Source organism: Coregonus lavaretus, assembly GCF_964263955.1.
Source record: "Coregonus lavaretus genome assembly, chromosome: 17".
Classification (NCBI taxonomy): Eukaryota; Metazoa; Chordata; class Actinopteri; order Salmoniformes; family Salmonidae; genus Coregonus; species Coregonus lavaretus.
In genome coordinates, this window is record NC_140004.1 from 18,230,654 (window position 1) to 18,252,175 (window position 21,522).

General features: G+C 44.9%; 1 protein-coding gene across 1 annotated transcript in view; it reads right to left on the bottom strand.

Annotated features, from left to right (window-relative positions):
• The window catches only part of dtx1 (deltex 1, E3 ubiquitin ligase), a 54,897-nt gene that overhangs the window by 12,792 nt on the left and 20,583 nt on the right, over window positions 1-21,522 (bottom strand). The window contains exon 4 of the mRNA XM_084180849.1: window positions 13,329-14,109. Within this exon, the coding sequence (XP_084036975.1) occupies window positions 13,329-14,109 (781 nt within the window). The remainder of the gene's footprint in view (window positions 1-13,328; window positions 14,110-21,522) is intronic.

Sequence of the window (21,522 nt, forward strand, 5' to 3'; positions counted from 1 at the left end):
TAATTCTATCTAATGGAGATAGGGCTGAGGGGTCTAGTGGAGAGCAGAGAAGGGTAGGCTACACACAGGGCTGTGTAATCCCTGCTTCATCCACTGGCTTCCTCTCATCAGATAGCTAGCTGAACAGAGGACAACGTTGTTAATAATCACTTAACACAAGGAGACATGAGCGACAAACCAACCCTACTCACTCAGCCAAGGGCAGAGAGAACTGCTGGGCAACTGCATAGTAAAGTACTACATTTACATTTTACATTTTAGTCATTTAGCAGACGCACTTATCCAGAGCGACTTACATGAGCAATTAGGGTTAAGTGCCTTGCTCAATGGCACATCGACAGATTTTTCACCTAGTCGGCTCGGGGATTAGAACCAGCGACCTTTCGGTTACTGGCACAACGCTCTTAACCACTAAGCTACCTGCCGCCCTATTCACTGTCTCATTATCAAACAAGCTAGTAGTGCAAGTAGAAACGATCTCTCTTACCATGTATCCCCCGCAGCCATCTTTAGTACATACACGGATAAAGTAAAACTAACATTTCCTGTCCGACAGCACAAAACCTTAGACTGCGGAAGTGAATTGAGAAAGTTGAGATGAGGAAGTGGGTTGCTGATGTTGAAATTACTAAAAAATCAGCTGCAAACTGCCTCTCTGTCCTTTACTGTAACTGTCAAACTCCCTAGGAAACTCAATGTCCAGATATATGGCAAGTTTTGAGTATAACATCTTGGTATGATAACAGAGGAAATGTTCATAAGAGGAGTGCTTTATACACTCCAAATAGGCAGAGAATCAAAGGCCTTGTTGGAACACTAACATCTATTCAATTCCACTTTCTTCTTCCTTTGGATGAATATGTTTGTAGCTTTGAGATTGTTTTTACTGATACAAGTTCTGACATTTCTGATTTAGGTACAGAAGATCAAAAGTAAAGGCCAGTTGGAAAGTGAATTGCAGATGAAAACCATGGAAACCCAATATGAAAAGCAAATGTGACATGCCAGGCCAGACCAGTAGGTGGTGGTCTTTACTAGCCTGAAGACTCGCACAAAATTCTTCCACTGCGAATCTGGTTCTGTACTGTAGGTGGCACCATGTGCTCTTTTTAAAGGATGGGCCCCTATCTCTTAAAGGCCCTAGGATCCATGTCTACAGGGGGGGTCAGCCAGTCACTGGGACGACAACCCAACTTGAGATGGGGGAGAGGATTTAGCGGGTGGAATATTGGAGGACAATTAGAGGTTTACTTAGTCGCAGCTACAGTATGCTTAACAGTGCAAATATCATGCTACAGTTATATGGACATTCAATTATCATGGTACTTCTTAATGGTAAGTTTACAAACATATATTATGCTAAGTATAATGAAAACTTGTATGTCATTACGGTAGGTGGTGAAATAAGTATAACCAGTTATAATTGTAATGGCTTAGCAGATAATAAGAAAAGACGATCAATATTTACCTGCTAAAAGAGAAGGAATATAATATATATTGTTTACAGGAAACTCATTCTACACCTTTAGACGAAGTTGTATGGAAAAGGGACTGGGGGGACGAAATATATTTCTCCCATAGGCAAAGAAACTCGAAAGGGGTGATGATATTAATTAACAATCATTTTGATCCGAATGTGCAAACAGTTCAAACAGATACGCAAGGAAGGTGGATCCTTTTAAATATGCAATTGGACCATAAACATATTTGGCTCATTAATCTATATGGTCCAAATAATGATGATCCACGCTTCTTTAAAAATATATATAATAATTTATCAAGCTTAATTTATGACTCAATTATTATGGTGGGAGATTGTAATACGGTTTTAAGTACCTCAATGGACCGTAAAGGAAATCACACTACAAACTATCACCCTCATGTATTTAAGGAAATTACAAATATTATGGATATATTGGAACTAGTGGATATATGGAGGCTTAAATATCCTGACCTAGTGAGATATACATGGCGGAGGCTCAATCAAGCTAGTCGTCTTGACTACTTTCTTATGTCATTTTCGCTGGCACCAAAAGTTTAAAAAGTGTTAATAGGGGACAGAATGTGGTTGGACCATCAAATAATTGGTATACACATTACTCTTACAGAATTTCCGCAAGGGCGAGGATATTGGAAATTTAATCAAAGCCTACTGGATGACAACTTGTTTTTAACCAGGACAGAATAATGTATAACTGACTTTTTCCTACATAACATAGGTACAGGAGATTCCCTTATTGTATGGGACCCTTTTAAATGTGCCTTTAGAGGACATGGAATTCAACACTCATCTTTAAAACTAAAACAATTTAGGTCAAAAGAGTTTGTCTTAACAAAGGAAATTGAGGAAAAAAAAGAATACGTTAGACGGAAAAAACTAAAAGAAATGGAGGAACTTACTCAAGAAAGATTGAGTGTAATATATTATAAAAAAATTAAGCGAACAGGATGGAATATGTGGAAAAATGCACCAAATAATGTTTTACTCTTCAATATAGAAATGCTACCAAAAACTATTTACAGAAACATGTTACAAATGACGGAGTCATCCATGATTCACCAAACAATATTTTGAAAGAGGAAGCAAAGTACTTTAAGCATATGTTTTCATTTCAGTCTCATCCATCTCCACTAACTAAAGTTAATTGTAAGGATTTTTTTTCTATTAATAGTGTAAAATTAACAGCTATACAGAAAGACTCATGTGAAGGCTTCATGTGAAGGCAATTAAAGCCTTCAAGTATGGGAAAACTCCAGGGCTGGATGGCATACCAGTTGAGGTATATCAAAGGTCTGTTATTAACATGTTTTAACCACTCCTATAAAAATGGTAGACTATCAGATACTCAGCAAGAAGGTCTGATTTCATTATTACTGAAACAGGACCCAAGTGGTAAATATAAAGATCCAGTCCACCTAAAAAAACTGGAGAACACTTACACTTCAGTGTTGTGATGCCAAAATCCTAGCAAAATGCATAGCGCATAGAATTAAAAAGGTATTGTCGGATATTATTCATCCTAATCAGACTGTTTTTTTTACATGGACGATACATTGGCGATAATATAAGACAAGTACTGGAAACAATAGAACACTATGAAAAATCTAGGAAACCAGGCCTGCTATTCATAGCAGACTTTGAAATGGCATTTGATAAAGTACGACTGGAGTTTATATATAAATGCCTGGAGCATTTCAATTTTGGAGAATCTCTTATAAAATGGGTTAGAATCATGTATAGTAACCATATGTGTAAAATAGTAAATAATGGCTATTTCTCAGAAAGTTTTAAAGTGTCAAGAGGAGTAAAACAAGGTTGTCCACTATCGGCATATCTATTTATTATGGCCATCAAATGTTAGCTATTAAAATCAGATCCAACAATAATATCAAGGGGCTAGAAATCCAGGACTTAAAAACAAAGGTGTCATTGTATGCTGACAATTCATGTTTTCTTTGAAATCCGCAATTTGGATCCCTGCACAGCCTCATAGAGGATCTAGATAATTTGTCTAACCTCTCTGCATTAAAACCAAAGTATGATAAGTGCACCATATTACGTATTGGATCTGTATAGTTTACCAAGGATAACACCTGTGTCACGATCGTCTATGAAGTAGGACCAAAGCGCAGCGTTGGTAGCGAACATATTTATTATTTAAACGTACACACGAACAAAACAACGAAAACGTGACGTCTATGGTACAACAAGAAACCACACGAACAAAATCCCACAAACACAAGGTGAACACAGACAGTTTAAATATGGCTCCCAATCAGAGATAACGAGCCGACAGCTGACACTCGTTACCTCCGATTGGGAGTCATTGACCAAATAAGGGAAACACAAAACCAATGACCACCCAACCAAAACAAAACACAACCAAAACGAACACACCCTGGCTCAAAATACAAAGTCCCGGAGCCAGAGCGTGACAGTACCCCCCCCTAAAGGCGCGGACTGCGACCGCGCCTCAAAACCCCAAATAGGGGAGGGCTGGGTGGGTGTTGCTCCTCGGAGGCGGCTCCGGCTCCGGGCTTGACCACCACCCTACTTCAATCCCCGCATAATGGCCCCGATCCGATCTGACCCAGCTGGCTGGATCAGGACTGACGACGCGCACCCCTGGCTTAGCGCGTGAGGCAGGAACGGACCGGACCTGGCTGACGATACGCACCCTAGGCTTGGTGCGTGGAGCCGGAACGGACCTCACCAGGCTGACGACTCGCATCCCTGGCTTGGTGCGAGTAGCAGGAATGGGCTGGACCGGACTGACGACTCGCACCCTTGGCTTGGTGCGAGTAGCAGGAACAGGCCGGACCAGGCTGACGACTCGCACCCTTGGCTTGGTGCGAGTAGCAGGAACGGGCTGGACCAGGCCGACGACTCGCATCCCTGGTTTGGTGCGAGTAGCAGGAACGGGCTGGACCAGGCTGACGACTCGCACCCTTGGCTTGAGGGGGCTCAACACCCTTTTCTCATTCTGACTGATCACCGTAACCTGGAGTACATCCGGGCAGCTAGGAGATTGAACCCTCGTCAGGCTAGGTGGAACATGTTCCTGACCCGGTTTGTTTTTAAGATCACATACATCCCTGGGTCCCAGAACGGTAAGGCAGACGCACTGTCCCGGCAGTATGACACGGAGGAGAGGTCCATTGAGCCCACTTCCATACTTCCGGAGTCTTGTCTGGTGGCTCCGGTGGTGTGGGAGGTCGATGCGGAAATCGAGCGAGCGCTGCGTACCGACCCTACTCCCCCCGAGTGTCCTGTGGGGCAGACGTACGTTCCGCTCGAGGTTCGTGATCGGCTTATTTCTTGGGCTCATACATCACCCTCCTCTGGACATCCTGGTATTGGTCGGACGGTGCACTGCCTTAGCGTGAAATACTGGTGGCCAACGTTAGCCAGGGATGTGAGGGTTTATGTCTCCTCCTGCTCGGTGTGTGCCCAGTGTAAGGCACCTAGACATTTGCCCAGGGGTAAGTTACATCCTCTGCCCGTTCCACAACGACCATGGTCCCACCTATCGGTAGATTTTGTGACCGATCTACCCCCTTCCCAGGGTAATACCACCATTTTGGTCGTTGTGGATCGGTTTTCTAAGGCCTGTCGTCTCCTCCCACTGCCGGGTCTCCCTACTGCCCTACAGACCGCCGAGGCCCTCTTTACCCACGTGTTCCGGCACTATGGGGTCCCCGAGGATATTGTGTCCGACCGAGGTCCCCAGTTCACCTCCAGAGTCTGGGGGGCTTTTATGGAACGCCTGGGGGTCTCGGTTAGCCTTACCTCGGGGTACCACCCAGAGAGCAATGGGCAGGTTGAACGTGTTAACCAGGATGTGGGTAGGTTTTTGAGGTCCTATTGCCGGGACCGGCCGGAGGAGTGGTCGAGGTATATCCCCTGGGCAGAGATGGCCCAGAACTCTCTCCGCCACTCCTCCACCGGATTAACACCTTTCCAGTGTATTTTAGGGTATCAGCCGGTCCTGGCACCGTGGCACGAGAGCCAGACCGAGGCCCCTGCGGTGGACGAGTGGATTCGGCGCTCGGAGGAGACGTGGGACGCTGCCCATGTCCATCTGCAGCGTGCCATCCGTCAACACAAGGCGAGCGCCGATCGCCACCGCAGTGAGGGGCCGGTGTACGCACCGGGAGATCGAGTCTGGCTCTCGACTCGAAACCTGCCCCTCCGCCTGCCCTGCCGGAAGCTGGGTCGGCGGTTTGTGGGGCCCTTCAAAGTCCTGAGAAGATTGAACGAGGTGTGTTACAGATTACAACTGCCTATTGAGTACAAAAATATTAACCCCTCGTTCCATGTGTCTCTTCTCAGGCCGGTGGTAGCTGGTCCACTCCAAGAAGAGGAGATAGGAGAGACCCCTCCGCCCCCTTTGGACATCGAGGGGGTCCCGGCGTACAGGGTCCGGACCATCTTGGACTCCAGGCGCCGGAGGAGTGGTCTTCAATATCTCGTGGAGTGGGAGGGGTACGGTCCGGAGGAACGGTGCTGGGTGCCCAGGAGGGACATCCTCGATCCATCCCTCCTGACAGAGTTCCACCATGGGCATCCCACGCGCCCGGGTCCGCGTCCTCCTGGCCGTCCCCGAGGTCGGGGTCGGCGCACGGCTGGAGCCGCGCGTCAAGGGGGGGGTACTGTCACGGTTTCGGCCGAGACTGCTCCTCCTCCTGGTTCGGGCAGGCAAAGGCGTTCGCCGTCCCCGGAGTACTAGCTGCCACCGTTGGATGTTTCATGTTCGATTGCTTTTGTCTGTCCGTTTCACCTGTGTCTGGTTTGCGTTGATTACATGTCCTATAAGTTCCCTGTGTTTGTATGGATTAGTTGTGTGTTGTTTTCGCCAGTCGTCTTGTGTTTCGTGTCGTGTTTTGTGTATCTTTGTAATTACGCTTGTTTGTGCGTAATTGCGCTTAGTCGCCACCTTGTTTGTTTTGTGGCCGTGCTTAGTGTTTGTACTTTGTTCAATTTTTGGACTTTAGTAAACATTTTGGACTAAGCCTCGGTGTCCTGCGCCTGACTTCAATCCCACCTACACCTCACATTATGACAACCTGTCTATTTGTGGAAAAATCACCCTGATTCATTCTTTAGGCATATCCCAGTTTACCTATTTACTTATGGCCCTACCTACACCTAACGACTTGTTTTTTAAATGATATGAGCAAAAAATATTTCACTTTATTTGGAACGCCAAGCCAGACAAAATTAAACAGGCCTATTTATATAAAGAATATGAATTCGGAGGGCAGAAATGATTAAATATTAAAGCATTGGACCTCCCACTAAAGGCTTCAGTCATACAAAAAACATACTTAAATCCGAACAGGTTCTCTAGCACATCAGTAAGTATAGCTCACCCCGTGTTCAAGAATGGCCATTCAGATTACAACCTCTCAATTTCAGTTATTTGAAAATGAAATTATCTCCAAAATTTCGCTATTTTTATAACAAGCTATAGAAATATGGTTGCAATTTCAGTTTCATCCACCAGAAAATACAGAACAAATATTAAAAGAAATATTATGGTTAAACTCAAATATACTAATTGATAAAAAATACAATATATTTTGGAAAAATGTTTTAAAATGGTATAATCTTTGTAAATTATATCATTAATAGGACTGGTGGAGTTGTGTCACACATGCAGTTCACAAAAATATATGGAAATGTCTCCTCTATCCAATATTACAACCAACTGACTGCAGCATTACTGCAGAAATGGAGGAGGCAATTGGAAAGGGGAGAAGGTAAGGAACTTGTCTGTCGGCCCTGCATTAAAGACCAAAATAGGATAAAGAAAATTGTGATAAATAAAAAAGTATCCCGTTTAATTTAAGGACCAAAAAATTCGCATCAGCGCCATACAGGTTGCAAAATAGTTGAGAGGAGATTAACGATGTACATGGCACATGGTTTATGAACTGATACACAAAACGACGCCGGATTCCAAACTGACCAAGGCCCTTCTCCCCCAATTGCTCAGTTTGGCCGGGCGGCCAGCTCTAGGAAGAGTCTTGGTGGTTCCAAACTTCTTCCATTTAAGAATGATGGAGGCCACTGTGCTCTTAGGGACCTTCAATGCTGCAGAAATGTTTTGGTACCCTTCCCCAGATCTGTGCCTCGACACAATCCTGTCTCGGAGCTCTACGGACAATTCCCTCGACCTCATGGCTTGGTTTTTGCTCTAACAAGCACTGTCAACTGTGGGACCTTATATAGACAGGTGTGTGCCTTTCCAAATCATGTCCAATCAATTGAATTTACCACAGGTGGACTCCAATCAAGTTGTAGAAACATCTCAAGGATGATCAATGGAAACAGGATGCACCTGAGCTCAATTTCGAGTCTCATAGCAAAGGGTCTGAATACTTATGTAAATACATTATGGGGTATTGTGTGTAGATTGATGAGGAAAATGTTTTATTTAATCCATTTGATAATAAGACAGTAACGTAACAAAATGTGGAAAAAGTCAAGGGGTCTGAATACTATCCGAATGCACTGTATATAGTATGTATAAGCTGGAAGTAGAAGCCTAAGTATTGTTGTCCATTAGTTTACTCCAATTAGGGGGTAGGGTTAGGGGAAAAATAATAAAGGGAAATATATTTTAAAAATATTTACAATAATATATAGATTTACAAAAAAATATATGTGGGGGATTGGAAATGATGCAGACAATTATATTGCTTGAATCCACAATCTATCTGAAATATTAAAGCTGATATACCCCCTAAAAATATATATATATAAATACAGTGGGGAAAAAAAGTATTTAGTCAGCCACCAATTGTGCAAGTTCTCCCACTTAAAAAGATGAGAGAGGCCTGTAATTTTCATCATAGGTACACGTCAACTATGACAGACAAAATGAGAAAAGAAAATCCAGAAAATCACATTGTATGATTTTTTATTAATTTATTTGCAAATTATGGTGGAAAATAAGTATTTGGTCACCTACAAACAAGCAAGATTTCTGGCTCTCACAGACCTGTAACTTCTTCTTTAAGAGGCTTCTCTGTCCTCCACTCGTTATCTGTATTAATGGCACCTGTTTGAACTTGTTATCAGTATAAAAGACACCTGTCCACAACCTCAAACAGTCACACTCCAAACTCCACTATGGCCAAGACCAAAGAGCTGTCAAAGGACACCAGAAACAAAATTGTAGACCTGCACCAGGCTGGGAAGACTGAATCTGCAATAGGTAAGCAGCTTGGTTTGAAGAAATCAACTGTGGGAGCAATTATTAGGAAATGGAAGACATACAAGACCACTGATAATCTCCCTCGATCCGGGGCTCCACGCAAGATCTCACCCCGTGCGGTCAAAATGATCACAAGAACGGTGAACAAAAATCCTAGAACCACACGGGGGGACCTAGTGAATGACCTGCAGAGAGCTGGGACCAAAGTAACAAAGCCTACAATCAGTAACACACTACGCCGCCAGGGACTCAAACCCTGCAGTGCCAGACGTGTCCCCCTGCTTAAGCCAGTACATGTCCAGGCCCGTCTGAAGTTTGCTAGAGTGCATTTTGGATGATCCAGAAGAGGATTGGGAGAATGTCATATGGTCAGATGAAACCAAAATATAACTTTTTGGTAAAAACTCAACTCGTCGTGTTTGGAGGACAAAGAATGCTGAGTTGCATCCAAAGAACACCATACCTACTGTGAAGCATGGGGGTGGAAACATCATGCTTTGGGGCTGTTTTTCTGCAAAGGAACCAGGACGACTGATCCGTGTAAAGGAAAGAATGAATGGGGCCATGTATCGTGAGATTTTGAGTGAAACCTCCTTCCATCAGCAAGGGCATTGAAGATGAAACGTGGCTGGGTCTTTCAGCATGACAGTGATCCCAAACACACCGCCCGGGCAACGAAGGAGTGGCTTCGTAAGAAGCATTTCAAGGTCCTGGAGTGGCCTAGCCAGTCTCCAGATCTCAACCCCATAGAAAATCTTTGGAGGGAGTTGAAAGTCCGTGTTGCCCAGCGACAGCCCCAAAACATCACTGATCTAGAGGAGATCTGCATGGAGGAATGGGCCAAAATACCAGCAACAGTGTGTGAAAACCTTGTGAAGACTTACAGAAAACGTTTGACCTGTGTCATTGCCAACAAAGGGTATATAACAAAGTATTGAGAAACTTTTGTTATTGACCAAATACTTATTTTCCACCATAATTTGCAAATAAAATCATAAAAAATCCTACAATATGATTTTCTGGATTTTTTTTTCTCATTTTGTCTGTCATAGTTGACGTGTTCCTATGATGAAAATTACAGGCCTCTCTCATCTTATTAAGTGGGAGAACTTGCACAATTGGTGGCTGACTAAATACTTTTTTTCCCCACTGTATATATAAATACAAATTATTCCGTTGCTCTGTCGTTCGCTGCATACTTTAGTCTGAGACTGCCATCACTGAAGTCATTTGTGGTGACGAGGCGCAAAGTCATCAGCAATTGGATCGTCTCTAACCAATCAGAATATCAAAGCCAATGACGACCTTTTAAACTGCCGCTTTACCCACCTGTGTTCTGGCTCTGGCCCAACCCATCGGTTTCTGGACCAATCAGACCACCCCGAATGCGTTCGCATTCGGTGAAGGGTCGGGGAGGTTCTCAGATCCAGACTCAAGAAACTAACATCCCTGGGCATGGCATAGCGTTCGGCCGGAGCAAGGAGTCTGGGTAGCCAGGCAAGCTCTTTACTCCACCTCTGATAATCATGACTACATTACAACAACCATGTTCGAGGAGAGTGAGACTAAGCCTAAAATTATCCAGTCATAAACTAGCTCATTAAACTACCTTATAAACATCTACATGTTTATACGCCCCCATTCTCATCGACGGGGCTGTAGTGGAACAGGTTGAGAGCTTCAAGTTCCTTGGTGTCCACATCACCAACGAACTATCATGGTCCAAACACACCAAGACAGTCGTGAAGAGGGCACGACAAAGCCTATTCCCCCTCAGGAGACTAAAAAGATTTGGCATGGGTCCTCAGATCCTCAAAAAATTCTACAGCTGCACCATCGAGAGCATCCTGACTGGTTGCATCACCGCCTGGTATGGCAACTGCTTGGCCTCTGACCGCAAGGCACTACAGAGGGTAGTGCGTACGGCCCAGTACATCACTGGGGCAAAGCTTCCTGCCATCCAGGACCTCTATACCAGGCGGTGTCAGAGGAAGGCCCTCAAAATTGTCAAAGACTCCAGCCACCCTAGTCATAGACTGTTCTCTCTGCTACCGCACGGCAAGCGGTACCGGAGTGCCAAGTCTAGGTCCAAAAGACTTCTCAACAGCTTCTACCCCCAAGCCATAAGACTCCTGAACAGCTAATCATGGCTACCCGGACTATTTGCACTGCCCCCCCAACCCATCCTTTTTACGCTGCTGCTACTCTGTTAAGTATTTATGCATAGTCACTTTAACTCTACCCACATGTACATATTACCTCAACTACCTCAACTAGCCGGTGCCCCCGCACATTGACTCTGCAACGGTACCCCCCTGTATATATAGCCTCCCTACTGTCACTTTATTTTACTTCTGCTCTTTTTTTCTCAACACTTTTTTTGTTGTTGTTTTATTCTTACTTTTTTTGTTTAAAATAAATGCACTGTTGGTTAAGGGCTGTAAGTAAGCATTTCACTGTAATGTCTGCACCTGTTGTATTCGGCGCATGTGACCAATAAAATATGATTTGATTTGATTTGATGTTATCACAAGGTTACTAGTTCAACTGCATTCTTTGTCATCGGTGATAACTTACAATGTGGATGAATGTGTAATATAGCACCTGCCTACTACCGGCATGTGTGAAATTCATCCTACACAGTGCTGCAGAGTGGAACATGTTTTTTGAACATTTACTATGGAGAGAATTACTGCCACATCAGAAAAGAGGCATGTTTTCATTTCAGCCAGTTCGCACCATCCACCCTGAATGAGTGTGTTTCAAAATCAGCACAGAGAACAGAAAAGACGCAGTGTGTTTATGAGGTAGTTATATTATAGGGTGTGTAAAACAGGTGATATTTGGGTGTGGGTGTGTGAAAAACAAACTTGAAATGTTTTTATTCTGCGTGGGTTTCTGTGTTATCTGTCTGCAATGCACTTGTGGGAATGTGTTTGGGTGTTCACGTGTCTGTGTCCTCGTGTGTGTTGTTGTTAACCACACTCATCCTGTGTGTGTAGAGCCACTCACATGGGAAATGTTGTTCTCCACCTCAACACTTTCTCTTTCTCGCTCTGTCTCTCTCCATTTTTCTCACAGTCTTCTCCTACAGCCTCTCACAGCTCCCTCCCGCCTACTGCACAGAGAGGTGAGAAACGAGCACTCCATCCACTCCAGCCCTCTGATTTGATAGGACCCTTAAAAATCACTACAGGGGTTCTCAGCTGTCACACACACACACACACAATAATACACTATTGCCTGTTTCACATGTTCAGGTTTCCAGCTGCCACCTATCCACTCAGTAATGTGCTGCCATGAACTGCCAACATCACACATTCTCTTACACAGAACCAGGCCTTGTGAAGTCAGTGTGTCTGCCTGAAGGACAGTATCATTTCAATATATACTGTCTAACTGTGTCTCTCCCCATTAACTGTGAAAGGGAAATGGAATGAAATGAGATCACCAGAGGGTTTATTTGAGTAAAGAAAACAGGATAGGAACTGCGGTATTGGTTACAGTTCTAGACACTACTTTCCTTTAGTTCCCTTCACTAAATTGCTCTCGGGTCAGATCGCTCTGCTCAAGCTCCCATTTTTCCTTCATCCATTATTCATCTCTCCCCAGTGTATCTCTGCCTCCATGGCAAATGGGTTTCCACAGCTACATGGGTGCACAGCTTTACACATGCACACACACAGGCTTACACTCCCACAAGAACACACCTTCACACACACAAACAACAGAACAACCACCCCAAAACACACATACAGTGTTCAGCATAGAATAAAATGACACATAGCTTACTGTGTGGTAAAAATTAACTGGGTAAAATTAGAGGCATGGAGCAGAAAACTATTCGGAGTCTACTGAGGCAAGTGTAAGCTTGATATCCAGGACAACCATGCTAAGATTCAAATGTAGAGCAGAACAGTTCCCCACACTCCCCAGTGCAGAGAGATGAGAGAGGAGTAGAGAGAAGAGATGAAACAGGAGAAAGAGCAGATGAGAGAAGCGAGAGTGGAGGAGAGATAAGAGGAGAGAGGAGATAAGAGGAGAGATAAGAGGAGAGATAAGAGGAGAGAGGAGATAAGAGGAGAGAGAAGAGGAGAGAGAGAAGAAAGAGAAGAGAGAGGCAGCTGAGGCAGTAGAGCTGTCAATGCACCCAGGACCTGGAGCTCCCTCTGCAGAGCCATTGATCACCCAGTTAACAAGAGGTGCAGTAAATCAGCAGACACACAACATAGAGATAGAAAAGAGAGAGAGAGAAAAGAGAGAGAGAGAGAAAGAGAGCGAGAGAGAGACAAAGAGACATAATGTGATCCAACACAACACAATGCACCAGACACATGCACTGTATATGTCAGCAGAGGTGTTGTAAAGCTGTATGGCACAGTAGACAGGTAGACAGACAGAGCGAGATGGTGTTCTTTTTTTCCTTTTATACTTTCATCTATTGTCATCTCATTGAAAAAGCAATCTATAGACTAATTGAATGTGCTTTTGTTATGTTCCTACTGCTTGTGTGTTATTCTAATGTTCATATTAAAAGTGATGTGGTTTTGGTTTGCAAATCTATAGTGGAATGTGATCAAAATGAATCATTGATGTCATGGTTACCCTGGTGGGATGGCTCCTCTAGCAGTGCCCATGGAAATGCGCTGGGTGCCCGGCCGGTTCAGGTTGTTCTGCCCGTTGATGATGACATGGTGGCCGTGGGAGTGTGCATGGGTGTGGGAGTGGCCATGTGCGGGTGGAAGGGACGGCAGTGCTGGGGAACAGGGGAAGTTGGCACTAGACAGGGGCGACTGCACCTGTTCAGCTTTAGCTTGGCCACCTCCTGCACTTATGTTGTTATGCTGTATATTGTTGCTCCCGGCACCGGAGGTAGGGGACCAGAGTGTGGTTCCGGCGAAGGTGTTACTCTGCCGCACCACAGTGGGCGTGCCTGTGGCCCCTGTGGCTCCTGCGGCCCCCCCGTACAGCTTACGGCGCTGAGAGGCCAGGATGGCGTTGGAGGCGGCCCGCGTGCTGTTGACTAGAATGCACTGCTGGCAGGAGCAGGGTTGGCCGGAGCTGGCGCCCACAGGCCAAGACTGGGACTTGGGGATGGAGCCCATGATGAGAGGGTAGGCCAGGTCCATGCGTCGGCGCAGGCGGCGTTTCCTCTGGCTCTGCCGGTTGGTCTGGGCCATGCTGTTGAAGTCAATGAGGTAGCAGAAGCCCAGAGAGGTCAGGTCCAGCCAGGGGTGCTGCTTCTCATAGGCGTTCTGGATGGTCACACAGATCTCCATGTCGTAAGGCGTCCAGGAGCCGCTGTCGTTCTCCCACTCCCACACCACACCCTTCCCCGGGGCTGACGACGGCTCATAGAAGTTCCTGTGGACCGGCCTCATGGTGCCTGGAGGGAGAAAGAGAGAGGATAGGAGGTCAGAAGAGAGGGAACTACCGTAGATGATTCATGCATTTAAATGTATAACTCATTGAATAAATTGGCCAAGCATACTTCAAAATCAAAAAGTAACCCAGATTCTAATACGTGAAAATGACAGACAGTCATAATTTTCTTCATGTCTCTGTGTTGAGAAAGAAGAAGGGGAGGGGGAGACGGATGTGTACCTCTGCCCTCCTGCTGATGGCCACTCAGCCCCCACCTCCATTATAACACAATTACTGTGGTCACATGGGAAGTCAGGACACATCTCCCCATCCATCTCCTGCCTGCTACGCGGCACACCAGCAAGGGTATACAGGCTCTACGGCTAGGACCACCACCACCCTTCCCCCATTTAAATGTAACGGCTAAATGCACACTCCCTTGCAGTGGAGCACCGGGGTGATAATGGAAGGAAGGACATGTGTGTGGTGGGGGGAAAGGCTGGCGTAAAAAGGCTGCCATACAGCATAGCATCACTGGCACCAGAGAATAAAACGCATCAGCAGAATCAGCAGCGCTGACCTTGAATCCCTGCCGCAAACGGTGCTAAAGGACTTGGCTTGGAGGCTCATTTCATTTGGAAGGCTGCATGATAACCTCTGCACACAGACACACAGCCAGCTGCTTCTCTCACTCACCTCCCCAGGCAGTCAGTCATCCATTCCTTCATTCATTCTCCCTGCCTCAGTGGCCTATTGATTGACTTTCAATTTCATCCACACACACTCTCTTCACTCTCTCCCTCACGCATTACTTCCCATGCCTGATGTTAGGATAAAACTCACCAATTTACACTCACTCACTCATAGCTACCACTGTTTCATCCATTCAATGAGCTCACTCACTGCATCACTTATTCACTGTTTCACTCCTGACTACCATTACTCATCTAGCATGTTGATTTACAGTAGTATACCCAGAGCCTCAGGTGGGGATAGAGGATGAGACGGAGTGCACTTTAATGGTGTAGGCTTTTATCAGAGTAGGCTTTTATCACTTAGTGTTCTCTCCTGTGGGATTCATTAACATGCAACAGACAAACACGCTCTCTTTCTCCCTGTTAGGCTGTGTGTGTATGTGTGTGTGTGTGTGTGTGTGTTCTCATGTCTCAGACCCAATCAATGGATGTGCAGCAGCGCCACACTCTCTTGTTAAACGGTGAGTTAACACTAGACTTATAAATATTTGATTGTGTGGAGACTTATTTGCTGGGCATCAATTCAGCTTCAGCAAGGAAAGATAAACATAGGGCCCTATAAAAATCTGTTTTCTTTTTTGCCTGATTCAGTAAATAAAATTCAAAAGTTTCTTTTTCTTTGTTTGTTTTTCCAGGTTTCCATTTCCCTGTTTTTTTCAGGTTTTCACTCTCAAAAACCACACTTAAAAAATTTTTTTTTTTAAACAACAACGCTTAAGCTACATCAGAAGACCACTTTGAGGTCTGGGTATCTTTTTTTTTTTTTTTTTTAACATTTTTGGGTGTAGTAACCCTTTAATTCCAGGCTGTTTTTTAGTGGGTGTTTTTGTAGCGCACATGTGTTGGTAGAGTTTGCAAAACAAATACCAACTGGATTGACACAAATAATCATGATATCATTCTGCCAGGTAAGCATAAGCTACTTTGTAGTTAACATTTAATTGTGAAGGTTTTCGGGAAAGCCTTTCCATCTACCAGAAGACTTTTCATTAGCGTCATCACTAACTGCTACACAAAATGGTAGATGTGCACATCACACATACACAGATGGGGAATTCTTGTTGCCTCTTCAGAAAGTTGCAGGAAATACGAATCACTGATGCGTTAGTGTTCATGTCTTATGATAAACTTTTGCAAATGAATTCATTTTCAATACATTTAGTTGATTCCCTACTAAGTTCAATGCATTTTTGAATTTTGTTGAATTCCGTTTTAATGTCTGGATTCTGACCGCGTTCTGTATCCCAGATTTTATAGGACCCTATAAACATTACCTTCCTTTAAGAGCCAATTAGGTATTCATATGCCCTAATGGAAGCTAATGTAGAGAACATACACAACATTGCTAAAATATATTCTATAAACGGTGACATGCCCAAACGGAGGTTTGATTGGAAATCATGTTACCCTGGTTATTACAGCTAATTACTTCAACAGGATATGATGTAGGGCCATGACATTCCCATGAGAAATCCAGACCATTAATCATATACCTCACATATAAACCCCAGGATATAACCTGTCAAAAGAAGAAACATGGGAATGTCGAACAGACAAGAGCTAACCCTCTAGCTGAGGGACTGTATCTGGTCTACTGTGCTTATTTCTATGATGAGAGAGGAGAGAGTGAAGGTCAGAGCAGTACAGTAATCACATGGAACCATAACTGGAAGCTCCACTCACATACAGCACAAACAACCTCACAGCACCTGATATGGCTGTCTGTCTCATGCACTAATTTACTGTTGTATATATAATGTTTCCAGCCCAAAGACTGAGGCTGAGTTGTTGATGCTCTCCGTGCGACCCAGCCGACCCTCTATGCTCTTCCTGACAGGAAACGGCAAGAGAGAGTGGTCACTTCCTGTCTGACCCTATGTGCCTTTGGCAGTGGTCTCTCCCTTCCCCCTAAGTCTCTCCTCTCCTCTCCCCCATCCCATCCTCCTCCCCCTCCTCATGACATCCTCCAGCTGTCCTTGCCCAACACAACAGCGGTCCCATTGGGTGTGGAAACGTGGCTGTGTCATGTATCACTGTGCCAAGCCTCACTGTGGGACTCTAACCCTAGCTCACACATGGAAAGGTGAGTTCAGGGTGAATTAAACTGTTAAGACTCTTATTCCTCTAGTTGTGGAAAACTTTGTGGCTTCCTGAAGATCTGTTCCCTCCCTGACAGAGTCTATCATTCTATCACTCTCTTTAATAGGGTTGTTTTGGTCTTCAGCTGAAGACAGGTCCTCACAGAGCAGAGTGCTAGCAGGACTGCCCCCTGTCCTCTCATCTCCCACTGACGCCAGCCTTCCCTTTCCCCTCCTGTCACTCCTGGCTAGTCACCAACTCTCTGACTAATTTTTCACATTTTCCACCCTGTCACTCATTGGCCACCATCCTGATCTTAGACAACACTCTTGTTGTCCACATTACCCAGCACTCATGCTCTCACTAGTGCTGCACTAGACAGGTTGATGATAAGCCCCTGTATGCCTCTAGATACAGGTCCATTATGTATCCTAACAATTGACAAGCTTCTCCAATTCCCCCCGGGCCACCCTGAGCTTATTAAAAATAGCTCCATGATTTCCTGTAACTACAGAGGGAGAGAGGCCAGTAACAGGTACACTGTGAGGCTGCTGAATGCTAGCTAGCTAAGTAGTATTGTCAGTCGCTCTGGATAAGAGCGTCTGCTAAATGACGTAAATGTAAATGTAAATGTATTTGTTTTATTACAGATGTAGGATCTTAATTTGAGGCAGTTTGCTACAGCAGGAAAATTATCTTGCAGCAACAGGAAATGTGAATTATTTGTGGATTATAATTACTGGACAATTTTGTAGGGGTTACTACATTTTTCATAAGGGAAAACTTCAGAAGCCTTTTTAAACCTGAAATACTGTACACTACCAGTTTGCCTGCAACAGGGTGATCAAATTAAGATCCTACATCTGTACAGCAGCCAAACTGACTGGCCAGTGGCAAACACTGTGGTGCTGGGTCAGGTGCACTCTTTTTCTCACTAATATATCATAACATAAGATTTATTATAGCTGTACCTTTCCTAAATCAGGGTTTGACATAGACAAGCTTTTCCATTTTACTGCTGTGGGATATATAGCCATTTGGTACAGTTCATCGACCTAATTTCTAACTAAATGTTTATTGGGCTGTACATCAGTTTGCACTTAAATTGATTTATTATCCTGGACACATTCTCTATGCGAATATTGTATATCAGTGAACGCAGTGAATAAACAATACATATTCCATTATGTGCTGCAACTGTATACAGGCAATAAAGTAATTGAGGTATGTTTGATGTTTTCCATAAACCCCACTAGCGCAGCTTGAAAGGAAATATAACTTTCATCTCCTGAAAAAGGCCTTCACAAACAATTAACCCGATACAGTTATGAGAGAACACACAGAACTAGGAGGGTGTCGATGAGATGAAACATCTAGGTCAAAGATCTGTTGTGAAGTAGTGAAAATACAATCTCTAGGTATGTACCAATTAGGACCCCTGAAACATATGGATGACATGCATACAGTATCAGCAAATATGTTCACAAAGTAATAAAATATACATCGTACTGAGATACTGTTATACCAGCATGTCACTAATTCGTCTGGGATCACAGAGCTATGTAATGATGATGACAGTGTGGTATCAGTAGCTGGCTTGAGAATGTTACTGGCTACAACATACTACTCCTCACCATCCTATCCCACCCAAGCTCCCTCAAACTTAATTACCCAGATCACTTTAACAAAGATCATTTCTATACTGCTGAGCCACTGTACAGTTTTGACATAATAATGCAGAGCTTAGCTATAAGGGAGCCATGGTGCTGGTAAGTAACCTAGAATCCCTACAGCAGCAGCCTTCTCTCTCTAGCTGACGTGATGGATGAACAAAGGATGAAAAGGTACAGGTGGTTGGGAGGAGAGCAAGAGGCTGGCGGGGGAGGGTTGATGATATGCAGAGAGCTTCTCTGCTAGAGTGGAATGAAATGAGGATGTCTCACTTTCTCTTACCCAGGCAAGCTTACAATGTGAATACTGCAGAGCAGCCCTCAATGACTCAGTCCTCCTAAGACAGGCTGCCAAACAAGACAAGGTAGCGGTCAGTTACAATGCAGCTACTTGTGCAGTTATGGTGGTAACAAAGACCCCAAAAAAAACATACGTTCTCAAATTGAGTTAGTCTTGGGGTACCTGCCAGATATTGTACTGCAGCAATGCAACAGACCCCGAAACAACCCTCCAGACTGTGTGTGTGTGTCGTGACTGTCCTGTGTCAAGGTGCTTCAGCTCTGTCAAGTGTACTCTCTTTCTCCTTCTCTGCCACCCCGTTGAGTGTGTCACAAGTCGTCACTTCCACTTCACACGGCCACACAGACAAAGCCCCTCATCAGGCAGCAGGTCTAGCAGGAGCCTGCATCATTAGCACGTCACTGGGATGGAAACACAGAGCCCCACTCAACCCCGGGCCTGGGGTGCCACAAAGCCTCAGCCTGCCACTGCCTCTCCATAAGACACTGTCCAGACCTGCCACAGAGGATACAGCAAGCAGCCTTCTTGTTAGCAGAGCAGGCACTCTGCAGTACTGTACGGTGTTAAGGTGGGTGGTGGCAGTACTCTACTGTGTTAAGGCAGGTGGTGGGGGGTGGGTGGTGGCAGAACTGTACTGTGTTAAGGTGGGTGGTGGCAGTACTGTACTGTTTTAAGGCGGGTGGTGGGTGGTGGCAGGTGGGGAAGTGAGTGCAGGTGTCTGTCTGAGCCATCTGGAGACACAGTGGAGTGCTGGAGCTCAGACGCCTCTCCTCTCTATCTCTGACAGGTGACCTTGCATGTGAGAAGACCACATGAGGCTGGTGAGGATAGGATGGCTTATGATAATGGCTGGAATGAGGTGAATGGAGTGGTATCAAACACAAATGGAAACCATGAGTTTGATACCATTCCTTTCATTCTGTTCCAGCCATTACTATGAGTCAGTCCTCCCCAATTAAGGTGCCACCAACCACCTGTGGAGCAGACAGCCTCTCACTCCACTCACTACAAGAAAGAGTGACAAGGACACGCAACCCCTCCACCACAACCCTGCCTGCTCCAAGCAGTATTTATCTATGTGACAGGATGATATTTCATGTCAGCCATCAACCAGTTAGCAAGCGTGTAAGGCAGTTAAAATGGTTCACTAACTCAGCAGAAAGCCAATTGAGAGGCATACTAGTCTTTGGGGCCGTTGAGGGATGTTTGTGCACTCCCTTCTCAGCCTCAAGGGGAGCTGTACTAGCTGCATGGAAATGCAAATAAAACACAAACTAATGGTTATGAGTCAATGGATATGACAATGCAATCCCAGTGCAGTGCAGTGCAATCCTTCTGACCCTAGACGCTCATAGGTGGATTTAATCAAGCCCCAGTGAGGTGATTCAATTGCTAAGTACTGCATATCAAATAATACAATTCATTCTTGGCAAATATAGAAGATGAACAGATATAGCTGGTGTGGATATGGTGTCCTTTAGCCTCCTGTGGGATGATGCTGCTTTGGTTGAGTGGGCAGGCTAGTATCCCCTGTGCTGCTGAGACAGGGTTTTTTAAACCCTCTGGTCTACCCAGCCAGCTGCCAGACAGGCTCAGTGTCTGGCCTTATCTGTGAAGACCCTACATAAAAGCAAGGTGTCACTTTCATTTCCTGTCTGTGCTGGTCAGCTTTGATCAGCTCTAACACGTCCAAGCATTCAGATGTGGTGTGAGGCAGCAGGTCAGCAGGCAGGCCAGGCCACACTGTTCCCTCTGCAGACAGATAGAGACAGAGCCGCACTGATTTATTACTGGAACAACACGGCTGAAGAGAAAGATTCTAATGCACTCTTTTCTATGAACTTTGCAACCTACATCCACTGGAAATGTCTTGACACTGCAGCCTGTTACAAACAAATGGATGTTGGTGTCTTTAAAAAAAAGATGAATGTTTAAATTATTCCATGTTGTTCCGATCTGGTGTATGTTACAATTATTCCATTTTGATACAAAAAGGTATCTGTCCTGCATTAACTCTCTCTTCTGAGCCAGCAGGGTGTTTAGAGAAACAGGACAAGCTCAACCAGGTCTCCTGAGAATGGGAGAATGTGCTTGTTGAGGCTAAAAGTCATATTCAGGCTCTAAATCAGGGACAAGTCTTCTATAGGAAGTTGGTGTAGGAGGTGTAAGAGGCTTCACCCAGCTTTAGCCAGAACACAAGTCCAGAGGGCTTCATCAAAGGGTAAAGCAGCGTAACAATGTTACCTAGAGATGGGGTCAGAGCCTTTGGAGAAACTCATTTCACAAATCCAAAACCGCCCAACAAGATTGGAGTATCTGTCCATAGGACGACTTTAAGCCGTACACTCCACAGAGCTGGGCTTTACTGAAGAGTGGCCAGAAAAAAGGCATTGCTTAAAGAAAAAAATAAGCAAAAACGTTTGGTATTCGCCAAAAGGCATGTGGGAGACTCCCCAAACATATGGAAGAAGGTACTCTGGTCAGATGAGACTAAAATTGAGCTTTTTGTCCTTCAAGGAAAACGCTATGTCTGGCGCAAACCCAACACCTCTCATCACCCCAAGAACACCATCCCCACAGTGAAGCATGGTGGTGGCAGCATCATGCTGTGGGGATGTTTTTCATCGGCA